Here is a 17,926-nt window from a genome sequence, read left to right on the forward strand (position 1 = left end):
AGGATTAAGTAGACGGCGCCGTTAAACGTGAAATTTTCATTTTTTTTCTTATGTAGTTTTGCTTAATGGATTCGCCTTTTCTTTAGAAACAAAAAGCAAAAGAGTATTCTCTCTCTGTGTACAGAATTTCCATGTCTATTACTCTTTTTTTCAATTTCTGCACAATTCTTCAGAGCTGATCCGATCTAAATTCTCTCCACTTCAGGTATCATCTTCTTCGTGAAATCTCTTCTTCTGTAAATTCTTGCATATATATGGAGTGTTAGTGTTGTTTGCTTCTTCTTTACAATGGGGTGTACGCAATCGAAGATCGAGAATGAAGAAACTGTTAATCGATGCAAAGAGCGAAAGCAGTTCATGAAAGAGGCTGTATCTGCCCGCAACGCCTTTGCTGCAGCTCACTCTGCTTATACTATGTCCCTTAAGAACACTGGTGCTGCCCTCAGCGATTACGCTCACGGTGAGGTTCAATTTCCCTCTACTGCTGCCGTTGCCGCCGCCTCCTCCTCTTCTTCTCCCCTCCCCGGTGGTACTCCTCCCCTCTCTTCCGCCCCTATAGACATGCCTCCTCCACCTCCCTTACCGCCTTTTTCCAACACCTCTTTCCCAACTTCTCCTCTACAGCGTGCGGCCACCATGCCCGAAATCTCTATCCCCACGCCCGACCCGAAACGATCCGATATGATTATCGAGGAGGAGAACGAAGATGATATGGAGACTGAAAGCACGCATAGTTTAAGGCATCGTAGTAGTAAAAGTAGCGGCGGAGGCGGCGGCGGAATTGGGGGCAGAGGTTCAGCATCTCATCGACAGGGAATCGAGGATGAAGAATTGCCGACGCCTCCTTCTCCACCTCGGACACTGCCGCAGAATAATCGAACGCCGCCTCCCCCACCACCTCCAGATAACAAAGAGATGGCCTCCATGTCATGGGATTTCTTCTTTCCTTCAATGGAAAATGTACCAGGGCCAACTCTACAAGAGGTAGACGAGGGTAGGATGGAAAGAGAGGAACTTGAGCGGAGGATGATGGAGGAAAGGGCCAAGAGGACTGAAAACAATCGCCGCACTGATGAAAGTGAAAGAGCAAGGAAAAATGAGATGCCAGAGGAGGCAGAGGTGATGGAAACAGTAGAGGAGCCTCTGTCACAGCCACCTCCTCCGCCTCAGGCTGCTACGAAGGTTGTGAAAAGAGTGAAAAATGTTGTTCCAGTAGAGAGTAAAAAGAAAGGAGGCCAATTTAACCTTCTTCAGATATTCTCTGAGCTGGATGATTGTTTCCTTAAGGCGTCCCAGAGTGCTCACGAAGTATCTAAGATGCTTGAGGCAAATAGATTGCATTATCACTCAAATTTTGCGGATAATAGAGGTACATTCAAGATCTCTCTAAGAAATATTCAGTTTAATTAGTAGTTTCTTTTTATGCAGGATTGGCTTCATTGTTACTCAAATGTTCCCAAAGTTGCAAGCCTTGATCAAGTTGTGGTTAATTTATGGGCTATTTTTTAGTGTGATTTTAAACACAAAATTTGATGTTTTACTTTCTCAATGATTGTCAATACACAATTGGGTATGTTGTTGTTGCTTAAATCTCTGTAATATTTGCTTCTTAGGACACATTGATCATTCTGCAAGGGTCATGCGCGTCATAACATGGAATAGGTCCTTTAGAGGTTTGCCAAATGCCGATGATGAGTTGGATGACTTTGATTCAGAAGAACATGAAACTCATGCTACTGTGTTAGACAAGATGCTTGCCTGGGAGAAAAAACTGTATGATGAAGTGAAGGTGTGTTTATTTATCACTTCCTGGTTTGCAATGTCTGAATACATTGGATCCTCGTTTTTTCCCTCCCAGCTCCAGGTGGCTTCATCTATGAGATTTTAGGGGTATTTTTCTGAATGTTTCTTGTTGGAGTCTATACACACTTGTAAAGCACCTCAAGGTGATAATTTAACTAAAAAGACCTCTGACTCGAGAACATTGGTCAACATTTCAAAGAATTTGAAACTTCTTATTATGTGTCACATCAATATTGGGGTATATGAGTTACACCATGGTGTTGATAAGTGCTAAATGAAGCATTTGTGTAGCATGGAGTTCCTGCTAAACTAAGGTATCCTAATAGAAGATCTGAAGAAGCAGCTCCACTCAAATATATTCTTAGCTGTTATATTGAGGTTGAACATGCCCGGTCAGCTTGATGCTTTGGCCTCTGGTAATGATACTCAATATAAAGCACATAGAGTTATTTCCAAAAGCTGCTATCCTGTTTTTGGTTGATACTGTATAGAGTGCTTTATATCTGGGTATCCAAGAACACAGAGTTTATGTTGTGGGGGTGGGGGTGGGATTGGGGGTATAAAATGGGAGGGTGGACCAAATGTAGGCTGGACAGAATGGCTAAGTTAATAAACGGGTCAATGACCCAACCATCCCAAAGTTTGCTTGGGGTAACATGGGCTAAACAATGGTTATAGCCCAATCCAGCTAACCTAAAACATCTTTTCAATTATTTTTTTTCTAAAATGATCTCGTCGTCCATTTCCCCCCTCTTTCCTATTCAAGAGTTCTCCCCCATAACGGCATATTATCTCTCTAGATAGCCAATGTGAACAATTCAATCAACTTGTGTATGAACTATGAAGCATATTGAAAGTCTTGTAAGTTGTAACTGTATGAGGAAAAAAATTTCAAGTAGTGTAACAAATTGTTAGATATTATTGGCTTGATTGGGTTTAGGTGAGTGCCTTAAAGCGAAATACATGCAGAAATCTTATATATAGTTGTACTTTCAAAGAATGATGTAATATATCCATATAAACGTGGTCATACCAGCAATATTGTGCTTTCAAAAGTTGTCCTGAATTGAGAATGTTCTCAACAGTTTCCAGAGTTGTCCTTTACTGATTCAATTGCTCTAAGACTTACCTAATCATATTAAAATGGAAGGACCATAAAGTTTTCTCGACTCTCGTTAAATTTCTAAGTATTGATCTTAAGATGATCAAAGCTTAACCTTACAGTTCAGACCAAAGTTATTAATATAAACAAACTAGAATCTTTAAAAAGAAAACTGTGCTTCTAATACAACACAGATTGAATTCCAACTGCAGTGTATCCTACTTTAACTAAATATAGACACTAGTCTTAAGTGTCTGCTCCTTTAACCAGTCAAAAACCTAATTGGCTGTGCAATTCAATTGTTGAAGAAGAAGAGTTGAGTTCTGCTACCATACTTTTTAAAGAAAATGTACCAGGATTTTCATCAAGATGATGAAGTGAGGCAAGCATAGGAGTCATCAGAGGAATTTGAGAAGAGAGATAGAGACTGGAAGAGAAAGCATTGGCTCTGGTCTGCAGAATGATGGGATGAACTGATGGAGACAAATTTGGGTCTGGGTGGTTGGTTAACCCATAGGGTTTTAGTTGGTTTTTAATCCTTGGTTTACATTGGTTAAGCCATTAAAACCAATAGTTTGATGGTCATTTTGAGTTCACTTATTTTGATCCATCTACTCATAGTTTCTCGCCCAACCCGCCCTATTTTGGATGGATTGGGAGGGTTACAAAATTATGGGTTAGAATAGCATCCTCTAGAGTTGACAAAGTCTTCTTTATGGTACCCTTCCCATTCCGGATAAGTTCAGAATTATGGCTAGAATAGCAACCACTAGAGTTAAACAAAGGCTTATCTTTTGTTACCCTTCTTCTTCCAGAGAAGTTCAAATCTGGAATTAGTTAGCATATGCAGTGAACAAGTGAAACAATTATCTATTGCTCAATCCATCTACTACAGCAATAAGGCATAGAATAATAATGCTCTGTTGTGAAAGGCGATCACCTCATCGCCAATGGCGAGAGGCGAGGCGAGGCGACCCTTCATCGCCTTTTAGCTTTGTGGTGAGGCAATCTTTGAAAGGTGATGCCATGCCGACAAAGGTGAGAGGCGACCATTGTGACAAAGGCATCACCTTTTGTATTTTTTTTTTTTTTTTTTTAAAAAGGCAACCAATTTAGGGTTTTAAATGTTAAAAGGTAATTATAGGGTTTTCTTTCCAAATTTGCACGGCTGTACTCTTAGATTGCGACTGTGACTCCAACTAGTCGTCTCGACTAGACTTCTCCGGCGACCAGCTAGACTTTTCCGGCGACTCCAAAGTCCAACCTATACGTATTTCTTCTTCTTCTAATTTCTTCTTCTTCTTCCTCAGATTTCTTCTTCCTCTGTTTCTTTTTCCTTCTTCTTCAGAGTTACTTCTACCTCTGTCTTATCTCTCACTGTTTTGGCTTTTGTTATGTTCTTTTCTCATTCAAGTTCTAGACTTTTGGTATGTACAATCTATTTTCAGTTTTGGAATTGAAATATTTGCTAATATGTTATTGCTATTGAGATTTTGATTATTTATATTTTCAATTAAATATTATAATTTTTTGGTATTAATTGGCGCTGCACTTCAAAAAGGCGTGCGCTGAGGCAGACACTTGTCGCCTTTCGCCGTCCAAAACACTGCCTCTCTCTCTCCAGCAGAAATTTCTATGTTTGCATCTGTTTTACCAAGGAATCCAACAAACCCTGCAAAACTGATGTTTATTTATTATTGCACTTTCTTTTAAATATCTCTTGAGTTTCTGGGTTGGTAATGTGGAGATGTAGGAAATGAAGGAAGAAACTTCCAACAGTTGTCATGGTTTCACTGTTGAAAGTTTCTTTGTGAGGTGCAATTTTTCTGAGAACAAGTTTTGACCTAGTCACTAATCTTTTTGGGGGTTTTGCAAACTTGACCTTTACTCATAGATGTTGAATGAGTATGATAGGCCCTGAATGAATGTCAAAGACGATGTTGTAAAGCATAATTCTCCTTCAACTCTGTCTTCTCAACAAATTGTCGTTCTCTGAACTAGTTTCTTCTCAACAAATTATCTTTTATCAACTGTCACTTCAGAATCATCTTTGGTTTCTGTCAAGTACCCTAGTAGAAGCCCCTTCGGATTAGGATAATGTCCTCTGGTGCTGTGTGTTTACTTAAATTAGCATCTCAGTCATCAAGGACATATTCCCTTATTTGTCATGATCCTGTTTCTGTGTTGGAACTCTTCTTTTGGTTTTGCGGAAGTTAGTGAATTCAAGTTTACTTATGGCATTTAAAATTATATTATGAAGGTTTCAAAGGAAATTATATAATGCTATTGGGTTTGAACTCTACTAGCTGATGTGCATGTTTCTCATGGATTTCTGGTGATCCTTCCACAGGCAGGAGAACAAATGAAACTTGAATATCAAAGAAAGGTCGCTTCATTGAATAAGCTCAAGAAACGTGGTACAAATACAGAAAGCTTGGAGAGAGTGAAAGCTACAGTAAGTCATCTACACACAAGATACATTGTCGACATGCAGTCGATGGATTCTACTGTTTCAGAGATAAATCGGTTACGTGATGAGCAACTTTATCCAAAATTGGTTGATTTGGTTAATGGGTAAGTCTTTTAGATGTGTGCATAGGCAAAGCCATATTGAAATCTGTTGTTCTTGATGGAACGTCGCCTATTTGACAATCTGTTTCCTAAAGCAAAATTTTCTTCCATTGAACTTTCTCTAATTTTTTTTAAAAAAGCTCTTTCATCTGAGATGATTAGGCTGACTGGCTAGTTCTGAGTCAAGGTCTATTATCCGTTACCATGTCAGTATGTCCCCAAACAATTGTAATTTGTGTCGATAAAAATGAGACGGTTGTTGCAGCTGTTCTTTTTAAATGTTGGTTCAGTTCTCCACTTTGGCCACTCAAAATTGTCAACTCAGAGATTAATCCGTAGGTTGTCCTGAAAATTTTTGTTATCAATTGCAGGATGGCTATAATGTGGGAGACCATGAAAGGATATCATGTAAGTCAGTCTAAGATTGTGCAAGCGCTGAAGTCTTTGGATATATCTCAATCCCCTAAAGAAACAACTGAGCACCATCATGAACGAACTTTGCAGTTGTATGTTGTTGTCCAAGAGTGGCATTCACAGTTTGACAAATTGGTTATCTACCAAAAACAGTATATCAAAGCTCTTAACAGTTGGTTAAAGCTAAATCTTATCCCTATAGACACAAATCTGAAAGAAAAGGTTTCATCGCCACAAAGACCCCAAAATCCACCAATTTTGGCACTTATACATGCCTGGCACGATTATCTTGAGAAGCTTCCTGATGAGTTGGCTAGAACTGCTATTTATAACTTTTCAGCTGTCATAAATACCATCTTTGAATACCAAAAGGAGGAGATGAAGCTGAGGGACAGGTGTGAGGATACTCGGAGAGAGCTCAACAAGAAGACTAGGCAATATGAGGATTGGTATCGCAAGCATATGCAGCGTAGAACCCCAGATGAAATAGATCCAGAATCGGCGCAGGAAGATACTCTTGTGGTTGATCGGCAGCTACAATTAGAGGCGCTGAGGAAGAGGCTTGAGGACGAGGAGGACTCATACCAGAGGCAATGTCTTCAGGTGAGAGATAAGTCTTTGACAAGCCTGAGAAGCCGCTTGCCTGAGCTTTTCGGGGCAATGTCAGAATTTTCTCTTGCCTGTGCAGATATGTACAGAGACTTAAGGTCTATCGCAAAGCATCGTAATAGAAATGGCAACACATGATTTTGATGACACTGTATACAAGTTGTAGTATAAACCGTGTACTCGTTTGCATTGCCCTTTGATTGATAGTTTATTTCATTGCTTGTACTGTTCTCGTATATGGATCAAAGAAGATTTGAGTTTACGGCAGAATTTGTCAAGAACCCAGCAAGTTCAAAATTATGTGCTCTCGGTAGACACAGCTGTGCCAATTCAAGTCTACCAAGAACTTGAAAGAGCAACAGGAACTTCACCATTCTCGTTTATGAATGACGTTGGCCTAAAATATTCTTGTTATATGACGTTGGCCTAAAATATTCTTGTTATAGATCATCTCAAAGGATGTGAAAGTTATAGAAATTAGAGGTCCAAATAAATGCTTGAGAATTTTGATTAGCTAATGTAAAATTACAGAGATTTCTAATTAAGGAAACTTTATCTTCTTGCCTCTCGCTTCAGGTAGATGCAGGCTGATTTGATTTAATCATGGTTTATTGGTTTTGAAGGCTGGATTTTGCCAGTTTTATGCCACAAATGATGGATGTGCTTGATGTTGAGTTGCAAAAAGGAAAAAAGAAAATGTGAAAGCAACTTAGACATCAGATTGTATTGCGCAAAGTTTGTTTTAATTGTTTATATCGTTAAATCCATCATTTGTAATGTAAAACGATCTATTCGGTATATCATCATATCGTTATCTTATTTATTTCTCATTTTTTACTATACTTTATTTTACAATCTTATTTTATCATTTCTCCTATCCTTTTATAATAGCTGATAGCTGTATCCGACTAACGCATATTTATGTTTCTTATTTTTTAAAAGGTAATTTTAAAACATGTAAATCTTTCCATATTTCTTAAATTCCGTGATCAGTGCAAGTTAATTTCAATTGGCATACATCATTAAACCACCACGCAACAGCCAACATGAGTTGGGTAAAATACTAACTTCTTGTATTATACAAGACTCCTCGTCCTCCTTATATCTCCGGTCCTAATTCTCTCCTTGAACTCCTAAAACCCCTCATCAATGGCTTCATCTAAATTCTCCGATCAACCCCCTATCCCCTACGACCCCCTCCCCTCCTATCCACCCCAACCACACCAACAACCCCAATACATTATCGTTCTACCTCAATACTACCGTACCCCTCGACAATTCCTCCGGCGACCTACCCGTCGCTACGTTTATTGCGCCGCCGTGTTCATCCTCCTCTCCGCCGCACTTTTTTTTCTATGGCCCTCTGATCCGGAACTCTCCATTGCTCGGCTCAAGCTCCGGCACCTTAAAGTCCATTCATTCCCCAAAATTGCAATCGACGTTACCCTGGATGTCACTGCTAAGATTCGTAATAAGGACTTTTATTCCGTCAATTTCCGTTATGTAGTGATTTCTATCGGGTATAGGGGTAAGCAGCTCGGGCACGTTATATCTGATTATGGTCGTATTAAGGCTAGGGCATCTTCCTATGTCAACGCTACGCTTGAGCTAACCGATATTAGCATTTTCTCTGATTTAATTCCATTGATTGAGGATTTGGCTAGGGGCTCTATTACTTTTGATACTGTTACTCAGATTGGTGGTGAGCTTGGCTTGGTCCTCTTTGATATTCCCATAAAGGTATATTCTTTCAACTCTACTATTGCCATTGCATAACTTAATTGATATCTCTTTCCATCATTTTTTCGGATTGGATATTAGTTTAGCTACTGTGTAAACTTGCTTGATAAATGATATACCCGAAGCACCCAAGGATGTGGCTTAGTAGTCAATGATGTGGGTTAAAGAATCAAGAGGTCTCAAGTTTAAATTCCAACAGTGACAAAAGCACTAGGTGGATTTTTCCATCTGTCCTAGCCTTGTGGTGGGAGGTGGCACGTATCCCTGGAATCAGTCAGGGTGCGTGCTAACTGGCCTGGATACCACGTATATCAAAAGAAAAAATTAGACAGTGTTAGCGTGGAGAAACTGTCTTTTGGGTTAACGGGATTGGAAGTTCATTATGTGTAGATATACATGGGTAAAGAAAAAGACAGCGAATAAACTTTAGTGAGTAATTTACATCGGGGAACTATGTCAATACATGATTTTGTTTTCGTGTGTTAGGATATCTGAGGTATTTCTTGAGAATGGCACTCTTCAGTCTGATAAATGCTTATTTTGTCTTCTAAAAGATCCCTTGTTCCTGTATTCTCTCTTTGTCCCAAAATGTTCTTTATCCCATGCTGTTGTCTAATTTTGTTAAAAGAAAAGTTTTTGCATATGCAAGTACCATTAAAAAAAGTTTCAAGAGCCTCATTTAACTTTTTCTCCATACAAGTTCATCTTTTATGAAATTTTACAATAAAAACCATGATTCGCCCTTATGTGTTTCTCAACTAATACCAAAATTCTCATATTTTTAACCCTTCTCCTAATAGTCATGCATAATAGAAGTGAACAACCTTGTTGCACCAGAAGAAGTGATTTGATACTTGACATTACATGGTAGCATGGTTGATCATTTCCTTGCATGACATATTAATTTCTAAAATTTCTCGTTTCCCATGGTTAATGGTGTTATTGTTTTGAGATACTGTAGTGAACCCACATGTTATCATTGTCTACTTGATGTCAACTAAGAAAATAGCTTTATCAGGAGGATAAACTATGCTACTGACTGTAGAAGTACTAGGTACAAGAGAATGGTCGTAAGATTTATGTCTTCTATGGATCTGATTCTAACAGGATTAATGGTTGTTTCATGTCGGTATTCTGTATTCTGCATCTTCTTCGCTGCTGTTGGCTCGATTTCTCTTTCAAATATCTCATCTTGAACAATGAATGCTATCGAGATCACCAGTTAATTGATGACCTTGAAAAAACTCCGTCTTTGATGGGCTTTCTGCTCTTTAGTGCCAGTAAGCGAGAATTTTCATCCTTAATGATAAACTATATTTGGATCACCAGTTAATTGATGATCTTGAAAACTCCGTCTCTGACAGGCTTTCTGCTCTGTAGTGCTAGTAAGGGGGAATTTCCTTCATCTCATTTCTCTACAGTAGTAATCTAGTCCCAGCATAAGAATCTAATAGAACTGAAGAGTAATGGACTTCCACATTCTTCCAATGCTACTAAGTACTAACAGACATGCAAGTTATCAGGAGGGAAAAAGAAGTATTCTAGATTCTGGCAAATCAGAAGCTCCTAAACTTGTTGACTATGCAATATTCTAAGCTCTTAAAACTTTTTTTCTGGTGAGAGGGATCGCTTTTTGGTTGGAACCCAAGTTTCCAAAGCTCCCTTTCTTCTAAATGCAGTATTCAGGTGATGGTCAGTTGGACACAGTCACGCCTGAAAGTGCATGTCAATACTGTTCATTGAGATATTCTAGTCTGTAAATCAAAATAAGATTTTAATATATTTTCATCGTGTTCTTTCAGGGAAAAGTGGTGTGTGAAATTGTTGTGGACACACGCAATGAAACAATTTCTCATCAGAACTGCTACCCTGAGGTATGATATTTTGTTCTGTGTCCTAATGTCTAGCTGGTATTTGTTTTGTCGTAGATCAATCAAAATAGGAGTATTACTGTTAAGCTTTTAGCTACTTCCCAGAAGTTTCTGCTCAAGTACTCTTTGCTATCTTATAGAACCCCACATTGTTATGTGAAAGCCAAAATGTACGATAGCTGTTGCTCATGTACCATCATATTTATAATGTAATTGCCCGGAAATAAACATTGTTTGTCTTTTGCTAACAGTGACTCGATTTGTGATGGAATTGTGAATTAATGGAAATGGATAAGAGGACAAGTATCCAAACTCTGCTCGAGGCCTTGTAAATGCTCTATGATCTTTATGGAATTGGTGTGCGTTTGATTACGTTTCAAGGGTTTCGATTATCCCAAGTTTTAGTGAACTGCATATTGGGCTCCCCATTATTGTAATTATCAAGGCTTTTCGTGTTTGTGGGGAACAACATTCACACGTCTGACGTGTTCTTTCTGTAATACTAGTAGCATGTACCATTTGTTCTAGGAAAACCATGCCAATATAACGACATAATACTCCCTGTGTCTCAAATTATTTGTCGTACTTTCTAAAAAGTAATCGTCTGAAATTATCATTTTAGTAGTTCAAGATAATTTATCATGTTTCTCATGATTTCACCTTTATAGTAATTGTACTTGAAGACTACATATACCTCAATTATGCAGTGATGTTATGATTGTTCAATTAGGATAAAATAGTTAAACTTCCTCCTAATTAAGGTTTATTAAGGTACATTTTTTTTAAAATCACGATAGATAATTTGAGGTAGTACACTCTGCTTTGAGGGTACGATGCAATACAATGAGCACGACATTGCCCCTACCCTCTTAAATCCCTTTACAATATTCCATGAGGCCCCTCTCCTATTGAGATGATTCTATGTTAGGCAAGTGGTACACAAACATTAACTCACATGTCCTAAATGAAAATCTTGCAACATCTATAACAGGCTTTTAAGAGCTTATTTTTCTGATATATCTTCAATTCAATAAATAAATTACAAAAAGTTAAAAAGAGTGTCTGATTAATTTTTAAAAAAGTTCAATTCAATGAAATCCAAAACGAAAAATTACAAGGATAATTTTAATTTGTACAGCGAAATTGTGACAGAAGTAGCCTAAGTAATTAGGCTTTGTGTCTGAGTCGAGCAACCCATTTATAATCGTCACGATGATGCCTGCATCTAAATGAACCTGGATGGATTGTGGGGGAACAAACACATTCAAACTTCTTCGTTCCAGCTCCTCTTATGCTTACCTGCAGGACCGGATACACATTATGTGTAAAAATCCAATAAATATTAGATATGAAATCAAAAAATTTAAATCTTGAATCCGTCTCTACTTATAAGTACCTGTGCCTGCACAAGAGAAAGATATCGTCCTCGATGTTCTCTTTTGTCAAGGTTACCATCCCAATAAGGAACTTCTGAGTAGCACATCTTGTATATGATGAAATAGTGGAGAATAATTCACCAGCACCAACAATATATAACCATGTTAGTATCGTAATTTGCGAGGAAGGAGAAGAAAAGTAGAAAAGTGGAAACGTATAACTAAAAAAAGAAGCTTTAGATTGATTCATACTTTTCACGGATTAAGGAATTTATTTTCTGAAGTTTGATGTATTCTTTGCTTGATTAGAAACTCTCCAAATTTGGAAGAAATTGAAGTTGAGGTTTAGAATAACTATCTTGACTTATTTTCTCCTTTTTCTTTTTGCTTACTCTTGTTGTATGTTCAATATGTTTATAACTTTAATGTTTTCTTCCAGCTGCTCAACAATTTTGGAACATAAAGTTGAATTAGCTTACGAAAGTTGAGCAGAAAGAAATTAGTGGTGGTGGGGGCTGTTTCAGTAGTTCACCAATGCAAAATGATGAGCACAACGTTATTGTCCCTACCTTCTTAAATCCTTTTGTAAAATTTTGTGAGGCCCCTCTCTTATTTGAGAGGTTGTACACTGAACACTAAACACTAAATTCACATATCACAACAATAATAATTGCAAATCTCTACATAGTAAATATTTGAGACGTACGAACAAGATCATCTACATCTTATTAAAAAACGAAAAAACAATTCGAATGTGTACAGCAGAATTGTCATAGAGCCTTGGCGACAGAAGCACCAAAGTGATTCTGCTTATTTCCTAGTGGAACAACCCATTTATAATCAGCATGATGATGTCTGCACCTAAACGATCCTGGATGGATTGTTGGTGAACAAATACACTGCTTCGCCATTCCAGCACCAGCAACTACTCCTCTGCTTCCAGTTGATGATTCTGCAGTTGCCTGTAGAGGAACCTGTTCCCTTGCAATAAGAACATATCGTTCTCTTTTTTCAATCCAATAAGGAATCCCTGAGTAGCACATCTTCTATTCGATGATGAAATTCCTGACTGACATTTAACGAATATATAACTATAGAGTATCGAAAAAGGAAAGGGAAGGATGAGAAGAAAAGTAGAAAAAAAGTGGAAACGTATATTACTAAATAAATTTAGTTAAAAGAAGCTTTAGATTGATTCCTATTTATTATCACGGATAAGGACTGGGCGGTTTGCTTTTTTCTCTTTAGCTTTTGCAAGTGGGAAATATGGTTTTGTTTTTTGTTAGCTACAGAAAAAGACTATGGAAATGGAATCATCAAGTGCCTTCTTTTTTTGTTAAGAAGACTTATCTGTTTGAAGTACACTTGGCATGGTTTCGATTGTTTGGCACTGAAAATCTTTAGTGACGCGGCTGCCGAAGATTCCAACCACTTGTTTTATATTCGTTTGTGCTCTGTTAATAGTAACTTTGTACGATCTAGAGGGTAGTCACGTGCTTATCCGATCCTTGATAAAACATTACATGGTATATAATTTAATAAATAATAATCTAAGTGTTTATGTATATTTTAAACATTCTAATTATAATATTAGATGTTGAATCGAGCAAATCGATTCAAACAGAGGGAGCAACATACATACAATCGATAGGACTGATTAGTTTAGAATTTGATACAAGTTTGTGTTGGATATATGTCTGAGTATTAAGTAAGTAATACATAAAAAGATTTTGATGGATAAATTATTTCCTAAGAAAATATTTTTGAAGTAATTTATTTTGTCTTTTTTTAACGTGTCAAAAAAACGACGTAAATTAGTTCATTGTAGATTGTTTAAATTTGGATATACTTTTTAATGAGAAGTATGTATTTGAAATCTATTTAAATGGATGATAAATTTATTCTATTTTTTATAGTTGGTTAAAGAAAATTAGAGTCAATCCATTGGTACAGTCAAATTTTTTGGTGATCTATTGATATTTTGTAGCCAATTAGTTCTGATGATTTGTCAAAGTTGTGGTCAAAATTTTGGTGATTTGTTAAAATTTTATAGTCAATTACTTCAGATGGTTCGTCAAAATTGTGATCCAATTTTTGGTAATCCATTAAAATTTTGTAGTCAACTAATTCTGATGATTCGTCAAAGTTATGGCAATCTATTAAAATTTGACCATAAATCCTAGTGATCTGCTAAAATAAGTTTTGCCCATCAATTTGAAATCATCAGAATTTGTGGTCAAATTCTGGCAAGTCATAAGGATTTAACAAAAAAATTGATAATTTTTAGTTTAAGGCAAGTTTTATCTATCAATTTAAATTTTTTGCGTTCGTTGAAATTTTACTACCTAATACTAACCACAAATCTAATTAGTAGGAATAATTACTACTGAAACATGCTATATATGCAAATCTTACCGTGGCTCATATGCTGATAATGGGCCTAAACACAGGTAAGTAGGAGAAAGCCTATTAAATTCATTTGGGCCCACCTCTCACCAGCCCACATAACAATTATTTTTGCTACTGTTATGTCTACTTTGATTTGATGCATTCTGCTCTCTGCAAGGGACCACGTCCGCTGGCCTATTCAATTTTTCAACTACGGAAAAGGGTCAAAATTGCCCCTGAATTATGTGAAATAGATCACTTATACCCTTCATTACATTTTGGGATAAAAAATATCCCCGCAAGTATCCCAGGAGACTACAAATACACTCAAGAGTTAACACCACAATTTTTTAGTGACATGGCAAGCCACATGGGACTAATCCTTCCACCTAAGCATTGCCAACTAAGATTCACTACAAAAGAACTTGACTTTTAGTGGTGACAAAGTCGCCACAAAATTCCAAAATATTGCCACTAAAGGTTATGAGTGATTTTTAGTGGCAACTAAGGCTCCAACAACCATTCGCTAGTAAAACCTATTTTTCAACAAAAAAATATGATAATTAATTTTCGATTGCGACCTAATTTTCTAAAATAAATAACTTGCAATATCCATATTAAAAACATCCAATATTATTACGAAAAATAATCAAAATTACTTCTCGATTCAAATCTCCTACTATATATATATATAATGCATCATTGTACATTTTATACATTTACATATGACATAAAAATAAAATATATAATGTCTTCAAACTCCTACTTAATCGATCTCATATTTGGTTTTTTAAAAACAATGAAGAAAAAAACACAAAATTAGAATTTAATGTTAAAAACTTTTAGTGACGATTTTCTAGGCTTTTGTGGCAACTGTTGTTGCCACTAAAGATCTAGTTCTTTTGTAGTGAATCCTAGTTGGCAACGCTTAGGTAGAAGGATTAGTCCCACGTGACTTGCCACGTCAACAAAAATTTGGGGTGTTAACTCTTGAGGGTATTTGTGGTCTCTTAGGAAAACAACAGGGGCATTTTTGATCCCAAAATGTAACGAAGGGTATAAATGGTCTATTTCATATAGTTCGGAGGCAATTTTGACCTTTTTCCGTTTCAACTATTGTGTTATTTTTGAATTTTTATGTATTCGACTATTTGTATTAGAGACCGAACAATTTAGAAGATTTATTCTGAATTTAATAGTAAAATAAAAATAAAAATTCAAGAGCTTAAATTAGAAGATAATAGTAGCAGGATACAAATACTTCTTTTCTCGAATATTTTAGCATCATGAGAATCAACTTGAGCATCAGAATCAGCTTGAGCTAAATGAAGTGATACAAATTGCGAAAATTCATAGAGTCAACTAGATAACTTTGGTTATTAATATATTTATGAGCTCAAGTGAAATGGGAAAAATATGAAAGCTATTTTTATATTAAAAATAAAATAAAAAATTAGACCGAGACATAGTATTGATATTGTTAGGAACATAAACATTAGTGCACAATTTGAGTTATCTAAATTAAAGACCATGTGATCTCATCAAATGATCAAGTCAAACATCTCAATTAATTGCATGATATCTACATGATTAGCGATAATAGATCTATTAAAACTCAACAACTTTAAAATAATCAGCAAACTAATCATCAGTTTATTACAGCTGATTTAATTAAAAAATAATTACTCCTAAAGTATCGTTTGGTAAGGAGGACTAAGTGGATTGATTATCTACTCATGTCGATATTTTAATCTTGTGTTTGGCTGAGGATATCAATAAACATGATAAAATTTATATTTGCAATTATGAGATTATTTATCTTAATCTTATATAGAAGATTGGTAAGTTTGATTATATTTTCAAAATAATCTTATTTTAAACCAAACGAACCCAGTACAACCAACCGAAATGACTATATTACCCCTGAACATGTCACGTGCCATTTTTTGAGTTGGACCATTTTATACAACAACTATACAGTTGGACTGTAGAGATACATCGTTTTCCTCTTTAAAAATAGTCTACTTTGTATCCCCACCTTGCATTTACCTTCTTTTATAAGCCATAAAAAAACGCTTACTCACAAGTCATAACTCATAAATCCCCAAAATCTCACTCTGTTTTGTCTACTCTCATGGAGATCGGCTCATGGTGCGATTCCGACGCCGGAAACATCAGCTGGCGGCGGAGCTACTCCGGCAGAGACTACGATCCGTTCGTCTCCTATAAGTTGCCGGTGAACAGATCGAGCAAAGGACCGATCTGGAGATTTTTATGGAGGAAGATCAGAAAAGAGAAAAGGCGAGTTTTCGATTGTTCAAATTCAATGCGGTTTACTTATGATCCTCATTCTTATTCCCAGAATTTCGATGATCAGAGTTCTATTTTTGCTGATGAAGATGAACTTTCTAGATCATTCTCTGCTCGGTTTGCTGTTCCTTCTAGAATCTTCCCCAAAAATGACTTAGTTGCTTAATGGAGCAAAAAATGAATGAAGTAATTAGAGGTTTTATTTTGCTATTCTGTTGTTACAAACTTACCGAAAATGTAATTCTTCCTTAATTTCAGTGTTACATGAGAATATTTTAGAAAATGTGTTTTGACTCTGTTTTACTTGTTTATGTTTTAGTGGTGGAGGTACTTAATTCACAAGTAAAGAAAGATGCTTTGCAGATAAAATCTTGCTTTTGATTTCTCTGTTTTTTGTCTTCATGCACTACCACCCGATGCTTTTACACAGACATTTGACTTGGCCTTCTTATCTTTAATTCTTCCTCTCAATTGATTAGTTTGATTAATTCAAATTTCTATAATCTAAATTTAATTAGTTCAATTAATTCAATTTCATATAGAGTAATCCAAATTCGTATTCGTATAGTGTAGAATCAGTTAAAGGATGAAAACAACTCCTTAGTTTTTCCTTTCGGTCAAGTGATCACGTAGATTTCACCGTATTTCTTGGTCGTTACATTTCTTTATATTAATTTATGTAAAGGTACCAACTCATAACGTCAATGAGATATTTTTAAAGCTTATATTCTCAATACGAACTTAAGTTAATATATACTCCTATAATATAATTTTTTAGTAATTTTTTAAAACTACTCCTTAATCTTAATTTATATGTTATAGTCCTAATTTCGAGAGTCATCATTAATTTGATAATAATATTTAAATATAAGATTTATATTTGAGAATTTCGTAAATAATATTATAAATCATAATAATTATTATTCAAGATATTTATAAAAAATTATGATGAAAAACTTCGTTTATCATATAATTTAGAGAAAAAAAATACTGAATTCACGAGAATCGATAATTTAGATATCGGCATCCGCCTTTTCACTTTCATTTTCTTATTTTGAAATCTAAACAGAAGGAATACTAATCCGGCGGAAAGAAGAATTGTTGCCTATTTTTTAAGTATTCAACAAGATTAGGTGATGATGGAATCTTTCGTTCACGAGTCGTGGTGATTAATTTTGTATTAATCTAAGCTATTTGTTTAGTTTTATCTCATAGTCATATAGGATAGAGCCTAATTTAATTAAGAGGGGAATGAATTCTTCTGGAAAAAATGATTAATTGAGAATTCAATTATAGTTGGTGTTGATTATAGGTATTAGTAGTAGCCCATAGAAAGCTAATGGAGAAGGGACAAGGTGGGCCCTCCAAGCCGCAAATTCATCCCAAACAAGTGCTTGTATGCATGTGAAGGCCATATTGAAAGACCAAAAAAAATAAGAATACAACAATTTGGGATGTATTACAAGTCACAAAATTAAAAGATAGTTTGCTACATTTTTGATTTTTTTTTTTATATGAGTTCATAAAATTTTAATTTGTTCTTATTTTTTTAATTTCTTAAGTTAAAATACGTCACATACAACCAACTATGTGAGGAACTTTAACTAAATTGTATATCCCCTTTAATCTAATAGTGGCACTATAGCATATAGTTAACTAACTATAATTAAGAGTTTGAAAATGAAAGTATTAATAGTATGACGTTTCGATCATTTTAGTTTCACGAAGATAAAATCATAGAT

General features: G+C 35.8%; 2 protein-coding genes across 2 annotated transcripts; both read left to right on the forward strand.

Annotated features, from left to right (window-relative positions):
* Positions 1 to 114: 114 nt before the first annotated feature.
* Positions 115 to 6,769, forward strand: LOC125832369 (protein ALTERED PHOSPHATE STARVATION RESPONSE 1). The gene is made up of 4 exons (XM_049511513.1): positions 115 to 1,369; positions 1,614 to 1,789; positions 5,256 to 5,479; positions 5,848 to 6,769. The coding sequence occupies exons 1-4, from the start codon at positions 289 to 291 to the stop codon at positions 6,635 to 6,637; spliced, it is 2,271 nt and encodes a 756-aa protein (XP_049367470.1). The 5' UTR covers positions 115 to 288; the 3' UTR covers positions 6,638 to 6,769.
* An 823-nt stretch (positions 6,770 to 7,592) lies between these two features.
* LOC125832631 (uncharacterized) lies at positions 7,593 to 10,667 on the forward strand. Its single transcript, XM_049511828.1, has 3 exons — positions 7,593 to 8,239; positions 10,042 to 10,113; positions 10,362 to 10,667. The coding sequence occupies exons 1-3, from the start codon at positions 7,649 to 7,651 to the stop codon at positions 10,362 to 10,364; spliced, it is 666 nt and encodes a 221-aa protein (XP_049367785.1). The 5' UTR covers positions 7,593 to 7,648; the 3' UTR covers positions 10,365 to 10,667.
* Positions 10,668 to 17,926: the final 7,259 nt, after the last annotated feature.

Source organism: Solanum verrucosum, unplaced genomic scaffold, assembly GCF_900185275.1.
Source record: "Solanum verrucosum unplaced genomic scaffold, falcon-dt-bn FXZP01000009.1, whole genome shotgun sequence".
NCBI classification, from domain to species: Eukaryota; Viridiplantae; Streptophyta; class Magnoliopsida; order Solanales; family Solanaceae; genus Solanum; species Solanum verrucosum.

Coding starts and splice junctions, on each gene's coding strand:
- LOC125832369 (XM_049511513.1), top strand. CDS start 289: ATGGGGTGTACGCAATCGAAGATCGAGAATGAAGAAACTGTTAATCGA. Junction 1,370..1,613: donor AAATTTTGCGGATAATAGAG/GTACATTCAAGA, acceptor TTTGCTTCTTAG/GACACATTGATCATTCTGCA. Junction 5,480..5,847: donor TTGGTTGATTTGGTTAATGG/GTAAGTCTTTTA, acceptor TATCAATTGCAG/GATGGCTATAATGTGGGAGA.
- LOC125832631 (XM_049511828.1), top strand. CDS start 7,649: ATGGCTTCATCTAAATTCTCCGATCAACCCCCTATCCCCTACGACCCC. Junction 8,240..10,041: donor TCTTTGATATTCCCATAAAG/GTATATTCTTTC, acceptor GTGTTCTTTCAG/GGAAAAGTGGTGTGTGAAAT.